The sequence below is a fragment of the Citrus clementina genome, unplaced genomic scaffold (assembly GCF_000493195.1).
Source record: "Citrus clementina cultivar Clemenules unplaced genomic scaffold, Citrus_clementina_v1.0 scaffold_6, whole genome shotgun sequence".
Taxonomy (NCBI): Eukaryota; Viridiplantae; Streptophyta; class Magnoliopsida; order Sapindales; family Rutaceae; genus Citrus; species Citrus x clementina.
In genome coordinates this window covers 16,679,955-16,696,557 of record NW_006262139.1, presented here as the reverse complement: position 1 = coordinate 16,696,557, position 16,603 = coordinate 16,679,955, and the positions used below count along the sequence as shown (strand labels likewise).

Genomic DNA, 16,603 nt, shown 5'->3' with positions numbered 1-16,603 from the left:
ATATTCAATACAGGAGTCAACGGTAAATATTTTTACATTAATAGGAGTCAACGGAAAATGGTTACCAAACGTCAAGATTGGAAGAAAAAAAAAATCATGGAACCAACTACAAGTAGGGTTGGCAATTTAAGGGCCTGGGCCGGGCTTTGCCAAGCCCAGGACCAGGCCCATACCTTATTTAAAAAGTCCAGGCCCTCTTAAAGTCCATCCAAAATGAGCGGGCTTTGGGCGGGCCGGGCTTTGACGGGCCTGGGCCGGGCCTTAACGGGCCTGGGCCGGGCTTTTACGAATTTTTAAAAAAAAATTAATAAAACTATAAATTTTCAAAACATAATTATCCAATACATAATACTACACAATAGACTAAAAACTTAAACATAATTCTCTAATACATGATTAACCAACACAAAATATAAAAATACTAACATCACAAATACCATACACAACGTACAAATCAAGTAATCAACCACTAATATAAAAAAAAAAAAAAACTAATCCAAAAAACTGGTGGGTGGGAGGAATCGCGCGGCTGTGCTGGTGGGTGGGAGACTGGGAGGCGCTGCTGGACACGCGAGAGATGCTGTTGCTGCCTTGCTGGGTGGCTGGACGGTGGCTGATGCTGCTGCTGGACGGTGGGTCGCTGAGGGTTGATGGCGCTGCTGGACACGCGAGAGATGCTGTTGCTGCCTTGCTGGGTGGCTGGACGGTGGCTGATGCTGCTGCTGCTGCTGCTGCTGGAATCTGTTGCTGCTGCTGCTGGACGGTGGGTCGCTGATGGTTGATGGCGCTGCTGGACACGCGAGAGATGCTGTTGCTGCCTTGCTGGGTGGCTGGACGGTGGCTGATGCTGCTGCTGCTGGAATTTGTTGCTGCTGCTGCTGCTGGAATCTGTTGCTGCTGCTGCTGGACGATGGGTCGCTGATGGTTGATGCTGGCTGGACGCGGCTGGAATCTGAAGATGCTCGCTGCTGTTGGCTTCCGGCGGCGAGAACAGTGACTGAGAACTGAGATGTGAGTGAGAAGTGACGGATTTATATTTTAGGGGTTTTGTGTTACAGATTAATATTATAAATTGTTTTGCTAAATTGCTATGTTACACTTACTCACGGTCACGGGAATGAGGGATTTTTAATTGTTTTGTTTTAGTTTTTTGTATTTTAATTTTATGATATATTAATATATTATATAATTTTTTAAAAAAATATATATTATTTATTATAAAGCCCGGGCTTAAGCCCGGGCTTTTTATTGAGGTCTTTGACTGAGCCCATATACTATGGGCTTTGTTAATCATAAGCCCTTATCCACAATTTTGAGCCGCGGGCCGGGCTTGAAGCCCGCGGGCCTGGGCCGGGCCGATGCGGGCCTGGGCCGGCCCGGGCTTTTCTACCAACCCTAACTACAAGTTGTAGTGACCCGAATTCATTATCTCTCACAAGACTAGCGAATCATCATTTGGCATAAATATATTTTGTTCGTTTAATTGATGATGGATAATCATGCTAATAAATTAGTTTTCATACATAATTTAGAAACAAAGAAATTTCTTATAAAATTAAAAAAAAATTGAAGTTAAAAGTACTATTTTGGAAATTTGGCATTTTACCTTGTAAGGAAAAAATATTAATATTAAATTGACGCTAAAGCAACCTTAGCAAAACTTAATTAAAAAAAAAAGTTTCTTCTTTCTTCGTTTAAATTTCCAAATTTCCCTGCTTATAATGTATTTCTTCCTTGTAAAATGCGAGTGGAGTAGAGGCACCCCTATTCTATGAGGGGTATTTGGCAGGGCATGCACTTCATAAAATAAAAATATAATACTATAAATCTTATGTATATATCTAATTATAAATATTAATATAATAATATGTTATCATTTATAAATATCTTTGTATAATATAATAACTTAATATTTAATTAATTTTTTTTAAAAAAATCTCAATTTCCCATTGTCTGATTAGTTTAAAAATATAGAGAGAGAGAGACGACGGAATGTCAGAGCAGAGCCCTCTAAATTGACCAAATTCTACGGTTTGGTTAGGTACACGTGTTCCATTATCTGAGTGATTAACAATTATGTGGAAGTGGAAAGACATTACCACGTGTTTTCTCATCCTTTCTGGAGCCACTAAATGAAACTCTTCCACCAATCCATATGTTTCTATGTCGAGATTTCCAGGTAAAACCTTTAAAAAATAAAAATAAAAACAATGATTTCCTTATTTGTCACTTCTACTCTTGCAAATGGAAATTTCCCATAAATATTTTCTCTGAAAACAAAGAAAGTTATTGATACGACACTCTTAGAGCGAGTGCAGGCTCCAATCGGATTAGAAAAGAATTTGAGCAAAGAAACTAAGACAGGGGAATTGCAGAGAAAGAAGGGAGACGAAGAGAAGAATAAGACAAATGATATTTCCTTTCTTATTGACCTCACAGGTCCTTTGACAGTACAAATATATTCTTCCTGCCGAAACAGCCACGCACCCTTAACTAATTAAATATAATAAAATCGATAATAACATCAAAACAATAATTGAAACAGGACAATATTCATTATTCTGATATCCCAAGTATTCTTGAACTTTCTTCAAATAACAAAGTCTTTGAGCCATCCTGGTTTCTTTCTTGCTCGAGCTGGACCTGTCTTGAGCTGCTCTCTGGCTTGAGTCTCATTCAAGGGTTGGGTTTCTTCCATTTTTGTAGGTTGGGTTCTTCCCTTGTTATCTCCTTGAGCTCGATCTGATTCACAGTAATGGGCCAAGTCGTATCATTCCCCATTCCTTGAAAGCGTACCTTGTCCTCAAGGATAGAGTTTACGAAATTCCTCAAAGTAAACCCAAGTTGAATTTTCTAGTGAGCTATCAGACCATTGCACCAAAATTTGTAGAATTTCTTTACCTTGTCGAAGTATCTTTCGCTCAGCACATATAGCAATTGGTAGTGAAAGGGGCTTGTTATCCATCCACACTTCCTGGAGGCTGTGAATAAACGTCAATGGAGGAGTTTCCCACATAAGGTTTGAGTAAGGAAATATGAAACACCGGGTGAATTCGACAATCCGTGGGTAAATCTAACTTATGAGGCACTTGCTCAAAGTCTTTGAGCCATCCATTTTCAGTTATGTTCGTTGCTTATCGGTGATAACATTACAAAGTAGGTGGAAATACTCGAGCAGGGGCTAGTGCGTTCGGGTCAAAGCAGGTGGTCTGAGGTTAATTTTTCTGGGACGTTGCCTGTAATAGTAACCAACCAGGTCCAATGCGTAACGACATGTAGCAGTCTTGTTTGATATTGTCAGTTTTTTTTTTCTTTGTTTCGCCATAGAATATTTCAAAAACTTAACTTCTAGAGATAACCATATTCAAGTTTCAACCCTCGTGTCCCGCTTTCAAATAAAACTACTGTAAGCTTAGACGGACCGGAACACCCTAATTGAAAATTGATTTTATTTTATTTTTTTGGATTAGTTTATTTAACATTTTCTCGGTAATGCGTGGCAGCAAAGCTCTCTCAAATGTAATCACAAGCGCAAAGGACTAGAAAGTAAGAGCCAAAGAGGTGGTCGAATTTCAAATAGCACACATCACGCCGCTAGCCTAGGGGAAAAAGGTCAAATCGGATGGTGTTAAAATAATAATAAAGGTGTTTCCACTTCCCACGATGTTGACGGTGATGCTCTTACAATGAAATCACGTGTCGATTATGGATTCATGTTTCATGATCTAAACCCAAACCAAACGAGATCTCTGTCGGATTCCCCCCTCACGATCTCGTGGGTGGGTATAAATTGTATTACAACGGGACCCACATACGTGTAACACCCGATAGGAAATGTGAAATATAAAATGGAAAGTGCTCCGAAAAAATTCGAAAGTTCTAGGATATGTGCTTTCATTGGTCATTTTCGAGAATTTTAATGGTTTACCACTAATTCTTCAAAGGGCTCAAGATTCATTGATACTGATTTCCTCATGAACTATTTGTTTAGAAAGGGAGAAAAGGATCATCAAAGTATTATTATGAAATGTGTTTTGATTCGATACAATTCATATTAGAGTTTATAAAAACTCAATTCGTATAAATTAAATCTGAATATGAACTCAAAAATATAAAGGGCACGTAGATTTAACTTGATTAAGAGAATAAGTCTTTTTAATTTATAAATAAAAAATAAATTAAGTTATAAAAAGCTCAAAATAACAAATTAATATACTTTTTACATTAATATTTGTAATTTATTACATTATGTCCCCACTACCTACAGTGTTTATGACAAAGAGAACTCCTTGCCGTTCATTTTTTTGCGAGGTTGGAAGCCGAAAGATATCGAACCAGTACTCTCAGGGAAGCGTAGTAGAGGCCTCGTCATTTGCCATAGGCATTTACCATCTATTGTAGCAGTTCCAACTCTGCACTTCCCCAGTCATTACACCGACTTTGGCCGATTCTTGGAGTCCACCAATAATTGTCAGCTACTGGGTGTTCAGAAACTGGTTACGCTGGTGCAGGCTTTAAGGTTCCAGTCCACAACTATTTGCCATTGAATAACTTCACAGCTAGATGAAGCATTTATCAACGGCCCTTGAAAACTCCATGCTGCAGTGATCCGTCAGGAACTTCTGCAAGAGACAAGAGTCCAGGTCCAGCATCAACACTGAAATCCAAGATATTGAAGAAACTAAGAAATACTAAATAATAACAGTATTAATTTTAAAAATGGTAAATCATGATATCAAATTTCCAATTGAAGCTTTTTCTTAATAGTCCACGGTTACTTTTATTGGGTTATAAGAAAACTAATAATAGTTCCTAACACCAGCAGTCAATTTTTTTCAGCATAATGACATTCTAAAACTCAATTTTACTTCCTACATCAGACGTAAATACTAATTAAACTATTTTAAGTAGTTCCTCATTGTAGATAATAAAAGCTTCAATAAAAGTAATTGACTAATTTCTCAATCTATGCTCTCATCAACAAACACAAAACTGAACCCACACTTACATACAACCAAACCCTCATTTTCGCGATAAACTCTCATCTTAGGATACTACTTCATGCCCAGCATTTATGAAAACATCCAGTCAGCCAAAGCAGTCCTAACACTGGTACTTCACGATTATGCAAACAAGCTTCACATCTCTGAGGTGGTCACTGCAAAAAGCCCAACTTGCTGCAAACAGTTTCATAGGTTTTTTTTTTTTTTGCCTTTTTGTGCAATAACAATATTTCAGCAGTTTCAGTATTCTATCTACATAATGGAAGAGGTATAGAAAGCCAGTGTATGATGAAAAACAGAGATTTCAGGGAAACTACTCAATACCAGAGTGCCCCAAAACCATGGACAGGGTAGGTTTTGACATCCAAAGCCTTCTTTGTTTCCTACCATATATCAATAACTCATATTAAATAATGTTATGGCACTAATGCCACCGGGCTCTGATAAGAAAAACAACACTTAAATATAGCTCAAGAAGATAACTCACCTACCTATTATTCCTTACAAGCGACTGCAGAAGGAAGAACAGATGACTGAATATTATTGCTGTTGCAATTGTTATCTGAGGTCTGCATTTTAAAAAATAGCATTTACTATCAGCGTAAATCACTAAGCATAAACAATGGCATATTTGAAGCATAATCACGCTGTAAAGTACTTTTTAAAGTTCATTATCTAGGACACCAACAGTAAGTTTACTATACAGAAGGGAAACACAACTATCCTCGTAGCCAAATAAGTATGCTATTTTGCTTTATTGCTAGCCCTTTTAAGAAACTAATAAAGATTTTTTAAAAGTTGAATTCTGTTAAGTTGAAAGCAGAATCCAATAAGAAAATAGACCAGTGTGCAAATGAATCTGAAAAGAGCCTTTAAGGTGAAAATCTTGGTGCTTGAAGGTCTCACTATAATTAATGTCACTAAGTGTTTCTATTTAATGGCAGATACAAATTCTGTTATGTTAAAGCACCTGATTCAGCAGATGAGTTTGGTCCATCTACCCACGTAGACTGAACATACAGCTTAATGCCGATATTGCAATATCCTGGCCTTCTCTATGCCACGTTCCAACGAAGACTTGGTGTAATCATCTCCTTGTATCCCCTTGACTGACATTTCATCAACAAGGGCTATAGCCCTATCTAGATCTCCCTTTGCCAGGTAGCCACATAAAAGGGCTGTGTATGTGACAGTATCAGGTTCCAGTCCTCTATCACTTATTTCATTGAAGACTGTAATACCATCTTCAAGGTTTTGTGTGTTGCACAGCTTTGCAATCAAAACAGTGTAACTTATAACATCAGGTCTTATTCCCATTTCCTTCATCTCGTTCCAAAAAACTGAAGCATCCACCACATCTTCTTTACATTGCAAGGCATCTGGCGAGGAAGAAGAACCTTTTAGATTTATTTTTGAATGAGCATCAAATAAAACTGTATAAGTTACAACATCAGGAGTGATCCCTCTCTGCTTCATATCATTGAAAACATCACGAGCTTCGCGCAAACAATTTATTTTGCAATAACCATGTATCATCATTGTGTAGGTAATGAGATGAGGAGTTAACCCTTTGTCAACTAAAACATCAAACACTAATTGTGCCTGTTCCATTTCTTCCGCCTGACATAATGCACCTATGAGCTTATCATACATACTTTTGCTGGGTTCAGCATTCAGAGTTATCATTGTCTTAAACAACTTGAGAGCATTGTTGTTATCACGTAGGATAAGAAGATTAGTAAGTAGTTTATTACATGAGCTTTTTTTCACTAAGACTCCTTGGTTAGACAGCCTCATAAATAGTTGAAAGGCCTCTTTTGTATGACCTGTTTTACAGTAACCATTAATCATGGCACTGTAGTTCTCTAAACACTTCCCTTTTAAACCATCTAAAAATGCTTCAGCTTCCTCCACCCTACCTCCCATGCACAAACCTTCAATAATCATGTTGTGTGTAACAAAATTAGGTTCCAAACCATGTCTCTTCATATAATTCAAAAGATCAAACGCCTTTTGCACAGCGCCATATTGAGCAAACGCACCAGCAAGTATGTTATAAGTAATAATATCAGGTTTATGTCCCATCTCCTTCATTTCCTTGAATAAATCCAGAGCATCACCAAGCTTACCTTGAAAACAGTAACCACAAATCATAGTTGTGTAGTTGACAACATCTGGAACTATCTGCCTATCCTTCATCTCCTCGAACAGTATCATTGCCTTTTCTACTTCTCCAAGTTTGCATAAAGAGTCCACTATTACATCATAACAAACCTTGTCAAGGAAAAACCCCATATCTTTGAACTCCAAAAATTGTTTTATAGCTGCGGAAGCCATGCCATTTCGACATAAGCCTTTTAAAATCACACTCAATACCCCGCAATTTGTTTTAATACCCTTTGATGTCATTTCGTGGTGAAGAGGCAAAGCTTTATTTATCTTCCCAAATTTGCAGTACCCAGAAATCAAAGCACTGTATGCATACACATCAGGAACAACCCCTTGTTTTTCCATGTGAAGCAACACACATTCAGCTTTTTCCAGCTTATTCTGATCACAAAACCCACGTATCACAACAGTGTAAGCAAAGGCACTCAAAGGAATGTCTGCCTCTTCCCATTTCAAGAGCAGTTCATAACCCAAATCCAGCATCCCATTCATACAAAGCCCTTCAATACAAGTCGAGTAAGCAAAAGCATTTGGGGTTACCCCTGCTTTTTCCATCTCCAGAAACACCTCAACTGCTTCTTGCATACTACCCTTCTTACAAAGGGCCTTAATTACAATAACATATGTGTATTCATTCAAACTCAACCCCAGCCTCTTCAAATGCTGGTAAACAGCCAAAGCCATATCAACTTTCCCACACTCAACTAACTGGTTCATGAAATAGTTACATGAACATATTGACCAAACAAATCCTCGCCGATTAATTTGAAATAATATATCTATAACCTCATCAAACATTCCCACACTAACATAAGCCTTAATCATTGCATCCGAAAGTCGTGTCAGCAAAGTTGACCCTTCTCCACAAAGCGCTTCAATCAAATCAGTAGCCTCAAAATTTGCATCAGTCTTTTTCCTAACAAGTTCCAATAACATAGACTCCAACTTCTTTTGCCAACCACAACAACACAATATTCTCACTATCGCTGCATAAGTACAAAGATTATGACTAAACCCACTCCTTTTTAACTGTTCAAAGAATGATAATGCAATTTTGGGTTCTTTTCTAAGACTATACAACTTTTCAACTACCTCCCTTGTATTTAAATAAGAAAAGCTACATTTAATTTCATCATTATGCTCGTTATTCACACCAGACTCTTCTAATTCAGAATCTGAACAGATTAGCCTCAAATGGGCGAGGGCTGAAACCGAACGGGAAGGTATTAACTGAACGTGTTTGATGTACTGTCTGAATGGAAACAGCTTAGCAGCTAATACCCACATCAATATACAAAGAGTATAATGAAAACAGTACACAGCAACTAAGCTTAAATAAAAAATGGACATAGAAGAAGCTTACTTGACCAAGACCTACTAAAACGACACTTTCCAGAAGCTAAAGCAGCGCGTTGGCTGGCGGTGGCGCGGTGCTTTGCTTTTAGTCTCTTTTATTTTAAAAAACCCGTCGCCAAACGCTAACACCACTAGATTGTGCTAATCATGGGCCAGGTTTTCAGTTCAGTTGATTTTGGGTTTCTGTTTTATTAAAGGTTTAGAGATAATATGGATTGATTATTGAGTAGTGCTATTAGCACCGGTGCATTATCCTTTTGAACCCGCTCTTCTGTTTTTATCCACTTTAATTTTTCAGAGTCTTTGTTTGTTTTTTCTTCAATAAACCCTAGTCTCTCTATTTAATTGCAAACCCCTTTCAGTTTTCTGTCTTCAACCCCCCATCATTCAAGTTTCTTCTTTTTGTAGCAAAAAATTGTTGATCGCAACCCAATATTTTGAGTCCCATAAGTTTAATTTATTATTACTAACTTTCATTTATTTTAGGTTTATGCTTTTTCACTTATCACATTCCATTTCAAATATAAATATGATACGCACAATGCTGGTCGTTTCCTAACATCCTAACAAAATTAGTAATTTATGAAAATTTTCAAAAAATATGATTTATATGAAAATAAAGTGAAAAAAATAGTTTAGATCAAATTCTTATTCTTTTACAATTAACTTTTTTTTCAAAAAATAAATTTTAAAAGGTTTTAATGGAGAAAGAGGTGGAGAGAAAAATCATATTTAGATTTAATTAGCAAGATTTTAGATTTAATACAAATTAAAACACAAAGGATAAAATAATAAGCACATAACAAAAGGTGGTTTCATAAGAAAAATAGAGGAGTGCTAGTAGGGTTACTCTTGACTATTTTTACAAATTTTTATTCAATCTTGTAGGAAAAAAATATATAATTCATTCACTCGATATTTCGTCAATATTAAAAAATATTGGATATTCTGAATTCATTCAACAGTTCAGCCATTATTTATAAATTGTATTACTTTTTTACCTTACAGAGTTAACAGGCGTTAACTTTAGATGATGTCCGGAGAATAATTTGGATATTAACATGCTAACATCACATACAGAAAGCAACAATTCACCCAATGATTGCAAAAAAATCAATTTTCCATCCATTCTTAAATTGCACCTTAGAGATAAAATGATCAAACACTAGTAATGGAAACTGGAAAGGTGAAAATTTATATAATTTGTAAATTTTGAGTAGATTGCAGGACTAATTCAAATTTTTTAAAGTTCAAACATTAATAAAACTTTGGACGGATGGACAAATGATAATTTTCCCTGTTTATTAGAAATACAATGAGTACAGATCCTATGATGACGCCACTTGAAAATTTATTATTATTTATTTTTAATTAAAAATTAAGTAGTCATATCTCTCAACTAATGCGGGCGGATTATAAATATTAATAGACTTAAGATAAAATACTAAACATGTAAATATTAGTAAACCTTGAGGAAATATGTCAATCAGGTCCCAAAAATTAAAGACATCACCTTAAATAAATATATTATATGTCACACAAATACATGTCATGTAGCTCACACCGAACACAGATTTTACTAACAATCTTAAATATATCTTCATTTTTCCTAAATCAACAATCAAAATTGACTACTTTGGGGAAACTGTAAGTAATTAAGTAGGTACAATTGGCTTCAGCTTTGGATGGAGATATAGAGGAATCACCCAATCACCCTTGATAATATCCCCCCCACCCCACAGCAACTGCCTACTGCTCTTTACACGGGAAAAGGAAATTAAAAATTTTCCTTCAACCAGAGAAAAATGAATAATATTACAAAGTTCTTCCAGCCATGCAAGTGCATCTGAGAAAAATCTATTGTTCCACGGAAAAATTCTCCAATGCGTTGAATTTTCGGTTACTCAAATTTCTAAAACACACACTTGATTAACCCTGGTAGCATCTCCTTCAAAACCACCAGATACTTGCACCATTGCCAAGGTTTAGAAGATAAAAAATTTGTATCGATATTTCTTTCTAGTCTCTCTGCTATGTACATTCATAAACCACATTCCGTTAACACAATCCATTTATGTTTCTCTCACTTGATCAAAGGCTTATGCCGTGTCTTAGAAAATTGTACATCTCCATTAAGAACAGAACCAATGAATCTCTCAACTTCCTCTGGGGTCATTTCACCTGCAAAAACTGCAAACTTTCCCCTCTTGGGTTTATAGGCTACCAAGAATTTACCCAATGATTTGAATCCTGATTTGTCAAATGCGCTTAGGAATGATGACTGCTTGGCGGCATCCAAGAGAGCGTAAGTTATGGAATTTCTAGAGCCAGAGGCAGAGTACTGATGCCGAGACAGTGACTTCTGAGAGACCTGAAAGTGCAAAGCATGTAACAATGAGAGTCGGTGAATCGAATTTCAAACTTTTAAGATGTAAACGCAGGAAAATTTCAAGAATATTCCTGAAGAAAGATAACTCCCATAAACACGTAGACACTATCAGATAAGCCTTTAAATTAAGGAGCAACTAAGGTTATGGATCAATTTGCAAATTTGGTAAGCGAGGTTGTTTACAGAGCAGATGCTTAATTTTTCAACTGGGCATGACTTTGTAGTTAAGAGAACAAAATACATAAAACAAACCTCAACCCAAACCCACTAAAAAATGGATGTATTTTATTATTTATTTTTCCCTTTGTTTCCCCCAACCCTGAAAATTCTTATGCTATCACAAGAAATCTAACCAATGGCACAACAATAATCTGGAATTGCATGTATTTTACCAATTAAGAAGTCCTACAGCACTTAATTTCTTAAGCGTCAACTAGTGCACTTGAATTTCTTTTAACTCTTTAGGATTCCCCCCTCATGCAATTGTTGTAATAAAATAATAAAAAAGTAATGACATATGAAGATTCTGACTGATGCTTAAGAAACATGACCATCCTCCATGTTCATCTCCAAAATAAAGTATAACAATAATTCTGCTTCTGATTTCCAACTTCTGCAAAAATTCATCAATTAGAGATGATATTACTTACATCTAATACTATGGATTCCAGCTTCCCCCTTGCATTCGAAGACCTGAAAGCACCTATAATGCAAACAGGAATTGCCTCCCCACATATAGTATCAAAATTTGAGCGCGTCAACAGAGGTATCTGCTCCTCCGCTGAATCACTATGTGATTTGCTAGCCCGTGCGGAAGCTGCCTTTTTGTTCTCTTTTTCAAAACCATCAAGTAATTTACTGAGCTCATGAATTGACGATTTCTGATCTTTCACTGATATCCCTGTTTTCAGAACATCTTTCTCCCCATTTGATAACCAGCCAACAATAGCTGGAAGGGCATCGACTCCTAGCTTCTTTACTGCTGGATCAGAAACATCATGAACCTAGATAAACATAACAATAGCAATTATAAATTCATTCATAAGAGTAGGAAAGAACCAAGTTATTTTCCTTGAAGAAACAAAGAATCCGATAATTCCAAGATTTCAGAATGACAAGGCAAAAAACATTTTTAAACAGGAGGGTTTCCTAGAGTAAACCCAGTCAGTAAGCACCATAATATACCTCTGTGTCATAGAAATTCAATCGTTCATGATACATGCCACTGAGAACACGCCAAATGATGGGCGTCTCCTTTTTGGTGGAAAGAAGCAACACGCTTGGCAATCTTGCCTTAGCATCAAAAGTAAACTCAATACGATTGAGGTTGATCCGTTTTGAAAATCTAGGAAGGTGGTCTCGACAAAAGCTTTTTAAATTCTTTGCAACCAAATGCTCATTGTACTCAACTAAAGAACCCTTGTCACCAGCTTTATATGAATACGCAAAAATCCTCGGGGATCTGGGGCGATGAACACCTAATTCCTTACACAAAGATGCTTCTGTTTCACAGTTTATGCTTCCCACCTGTCACAGCAAAAGGATCGTAAGATTTGAAACGATCAACAGAAGATCAAATAGGGAGACCACACCAAAATGGACCAGTAGTTGAGTACCTTTAAAGCTCCTTCCATTGAGTTGGCAACTTCCTCAATCACAGATTCATAGCCATCCCTGTTCGAGGAGGGTGAATAAAAAAACAAAAGCCAAGTCATTCCTTTCTCCACTATTTCTTTCTTGAAGACCTGTAAATTTATGGCTCTGATGTTTCCAGAGGAACTCCTAGATTGAGACTGAGAACCAGTTGAACCACTAAAACCACCAAATTGGCGTCCTCCTCCAAAACTACTGCCAAAAAAGTCAGAGAAGATATCATCTAGACCAAAACCAAATGAACTTGAACCACCAGTACCGCCGAAGGAAAACGAAAAGCTCCGGGAACTTCCCTGCCCCCCCATATTCTGCCATTCACCAGGTCTAGAGGTAAACTGGCTTTGTCCCGGTCCACCACTCGTGAAGTATGTATACACACCTTGATTCCCAGGATGCCCAGCATCAAATCCAGGACTGCCCTTCTCATCCCCATACAAATCATAATTTTTCCTCTTCTCTTCATCAGATAAAATATCATATGCTGATGAAACAAGAAGACATAAATCAACATTGTTTACAGTGAACAGTTTGAAAACAAGAACAAAGGTTAAAAAAATCACAATAAATCATTTATCTATCTGATGGTTGAAAGTTTGTCGATTCAACTTCATGAATTTGAATACTAAGAAGCCTGCATCTTAAAACAAACAAAAAAAGAAGTGCTTTTTATTTTTTTTACCATTATTAATCTCAGCGAACTTCTCCTGAGCGGCCTTATTTTTGTTCTTGTCCGGGTGATATTGAAGAGAGAGCCTACAAGAGAGATTCAAAGAAACCATTAGTAACAAGATAGCAAAGCAATTTTCTGAGGTGTTTTCATATGTGTTTACTATATTGTGTCATATCATGATTGCAACTAAAGATAGGTTTATCTACATAGGAATTCAACAACGTTAAGAATCTAACACAATCCCATTAATCGACCGGACTTACAAATTATTTAGAAATCAATATAGAACAAACATGAAAAATTAAAGTAATTCACCAGCACCAAAATGAGTCAAATGCACTTCATTCAATATGGCAAAGTCACCAACTACAATGTAAATTGTCAAATCTGTATTTATTAGTTTAACAATGCCAATTATAGGTCAAAAAAGTTTAAATAGAAAAACAGATAAAAAATATCAATACTATATCATTACAAATATACAACCGTAAGCATACACAAGAAGTGTATACTGCTCACAACCACATAGCAGCACTGCCCTGATATTAACAGAAAATCAAGCCATTCTTGAGTACCACAATTGGTCAGTATCATGTGGCCTACTCTTCATCAGGTCTCCCAGATTTAAATAAAGCAATAATTTGATAGCTCAATTTCATCCATTGCTAATTCTAATCAAGTTATCAATCATAAACTCTATATATCAACTAGGATCCTTTAAGTTTCTCTTATGCCATGACAGAAAGTGAGACACAAGGAATGCAAAATGATCGAATAATTCAATGAATTAGGGACATAATAATAACATACTTGTGGAAAGCTTTTTGAATCTCACGCTGGCTCGCATTCCGCTCAACACCAAGAACCTGATAATGAATCTTATTCGTAAGTAAGCTATCCGATGAAATGAGAGTTAAACTAAATAATGAATCTTATTCGTAAGTAAGCTATCCAATTAAATGAAAGTTCAACTAAATAATGCCATCCTCTTGAACAGAAAACAACAGAGAAAATATTTGTTCATTGATTTTGAATTAAATTTCCATACAACTATTCTCCAGTTCAATTTAGAGCTAGAGATGACAATTAACTGCCAATTTTGTGACAATTTCATGTTGTTTCAGCCAAATTTTCACAGCACCAAGTCACTTAACATCAACAGCCGACATTAGCTGCAATGAAAACAATTTGTGATTTTTCTAAAGCAAATATTAAATAACAACAAATTCCACTGAGCTTAGCTTTCAACCAGATCATCAAATTTGCAATTTTTCTCTCAAAACTGAGGAACTGTTGTTATGAAAATCATATATACAGTAATGCATTGTGAAAACAAACTGCCACCAAAATTATAAAAAAAAAAAATCATATCATAAAAACATTAAAACTCGACAATTATGCGCATTAAAGAAACTTAAACAGCCAAAGGCAAAAAAAGCAAGTGGAAAAAAAAAGAATAAAATAAAATAAAAATAATTACCTTGTACGGATCGACGGTTTTGGCTTTCGCGTTGAAGATCAAAAGCGTTGAAAACAGAAAAATCGATAGTGCGAAACGAACCTTCATTTTTGCACCTTGCATCTCATTACAGATTTTAGAGGTTTATTATTGAACGGAGTGAAGTGCGTTATGAAAAAGATCAAAATTAATAACAATAGCGACGGGGTAGATTTGAAATCAAAGAGAGGCTGTTTTTATAGGTTCCCAGGGCGAGAAAGTCCAGATACTTCTGGATCTACACCCCGTTGGGTGACGTGGAACCATCAGGATATCCCACGCACACCAACCAATAGGATTTTAGCAAACAGATTTTATTAGGGGTGGGAAAAAAATTGTAGTCTTAAAAAAATCGAACCGACCGAACCGACGATTTTTTTTAATTCGGTACGATTTTTTTTTTTAAAAAACTGAACGGTACAATTTATAAAAAAATTGAAATGTCGGTTCGGTATTCGGTTCATTTAACTTAACCGAAAAATCGAACCGAAAAACCGAATTATTTTTAAATTTTATTAAATTAAATATGTGTTAATTTTTAACTAATTATATAAGATAACTAACATAAACTTGCATACACACAATCAGAGTATATATATATATGTTAGTGTTACAATTTCGTAAATTTTTATTTCCCAAAATAAATCCTAAAATTAAATATAAAACAATTTCATAAATTTTGTAAATTTCAATTTCTTGAAGAATTTTTGAGGCCAATGCAATCTCAAGAATAACAGCAAGTAGCTGAAGAGTAAATGATAGTTGATTGATGTTGCTTACCAGTAAGTTTTCTTTATTTTTTTTTAAACTAGCATCTTATTATATAGATTGTTTATTTAATTATTTATTAATAGTTAGTAAGATATTATTAATAAAATGTGTTTTGAATACTTTGTATTTATTGTTAATATTTATAATGAAATTAGGATGAACTTGTTGAAAAAAATTATTACATTTATGAAGTTCAATGGGTTAAAAATTTGAAAATTCAAAATAGGCCCAATAGGCTCAGAACCGAAAAAACCGAACCGAACCGAAAAGAACCGTTTGAGTTCGGTTCTTTTTTAGTTCGGTTCTTATGCGGTTCTTTTTATAAAATAACCGATTTAAATCGGTTCTACTTAATTTTAAACCGAACTGAATCGAACCGAACCGTGCCCACCCCTAGATTTTATGTGTACAATTCTGGGAAATCATCGCCGCCCACCTGTCTGCTTTACACGTTCTTGCCTTTGTTGATCCAATTCATTTTGGGCTATGAATTGGACTACATATGGCCCAAAGCTCTTCCGTGTTTTCTCCTCTAGCTGGCCCACTTTTTACGTCATTTTATTCAGAGTTGGACTGATGTCACCTGTCACCTCTCCCAAATCCTGTTAAAACTTTTTTTTTTACATTTTACACTCCACTTAATGTCAAAAATATATTTTTAATAAATAAAATTCTTTTACAGTAATTAATACCAACAACTTCTTCAGATTTTCTTTTTACAAAACTCACAAACACTAACGTTTTAAAAATAAAAATAAATTGAAGATTAGTTTTTTCCGTCATCACCATTATTCTATTTAAGAAAGTCATTTTATGGGGTTGGACTCCTCCATTTTATAGGGTTGCACTCCTCCTCCATGCATCAAATCAGGAGGACACTACTGGTATTTTTTGAGATAATCAAGAATAATTTTAGATCAATGAAAATTAATATATTTATTTTACTAAATGCAAATTACTACTGCCACTGGCAAAGGCAACTTTTGAGTACTGAGTAATAAATAGTAAAATAAAATAATAAACAAGTTTAAATTTATCACTAAATAAATGAGTGACACATAATATCAGAACTTGAGTTGAAACTCAAATATTAA

General features: G+C 35.6%; 2 protein-coding genes across 6 annotated transcripts; both read right to left on the bottom strand.

Annotated features, from left to right (window-relative positions):
• Positions 1–4,215: 4,215 nt before the first annotated feature.
• Positions 4,216–8,818, bottom strand: LOC18038150 (pentatricopeptide repeat-containing protein At2g26790, mitochondrial). Of its 5 annotated transcripts, XM_024182176.1 has the most exons (4): positions 5,974–8,818; positions 5,495–5,572; positions 5,328–5,386; positions 4,216–4,622 (listed from the first exon to the last, which is right to left on the bottom strand). In XM_024182176.1, the coding sequence occupies exon 1, from the start codon at positions 8,520–8,522 to the stop codon at positions 6,027–6,029; it is 2,496 nt and encodes an 831-aa protein (XP_024037944.1). In that variant the 5' UTR covers positions 8,523–8,818; the 3' UTR covers positions 4,216–4,622; positions 5,328–5,386; positions 5,495–5,572; positions 5,974–6,026. The 5 variants fall into 5 exon arrangements, with proteins under 5 accessions (XP_024037944.1, XP_024037945.1, XP_024037946.1 ...); XM_024182177.1 differs by lacking the exon at positions 5,328–5,386 and having other exon boundaries at positions 4,216–4,657; XM_024182178.1 differs by lacking the exon at positions 5,328–5,386.
• Positions 8,819–10,301: 1,483 nt separating this feature from the next.
• LOC18039737 (dnaJ protein ERDJ3A) lies at positions 10,302–14,918 on the bottom strand. The gene is made up of 7 exons (XM_006429374.2): positions 14,721–14,918; positions 14,051–14,106; positions 13,250–13,323; positions 12,534–13,051; positions 12,103–12,444; positions 11,568–11,921; positions 10,302–10,899 (listed from the first exon to the last, which is right to left on the bottom strand). The coding sequence occupies exons 1-7, from the start codon at positions 14,820–14,822 to the stop codon at positions 10,612–10,614; spliced, it is 1,734 nt and encodes a 577-aa protein (XP_006429437.1). The 5' UTR covers positions 14,823–14,918; the 3' UTR covers positions 10,302–10,611.
• Between the last annotated feature and the right edge of the window lie 1,685 nt (positions 14,919–16,603).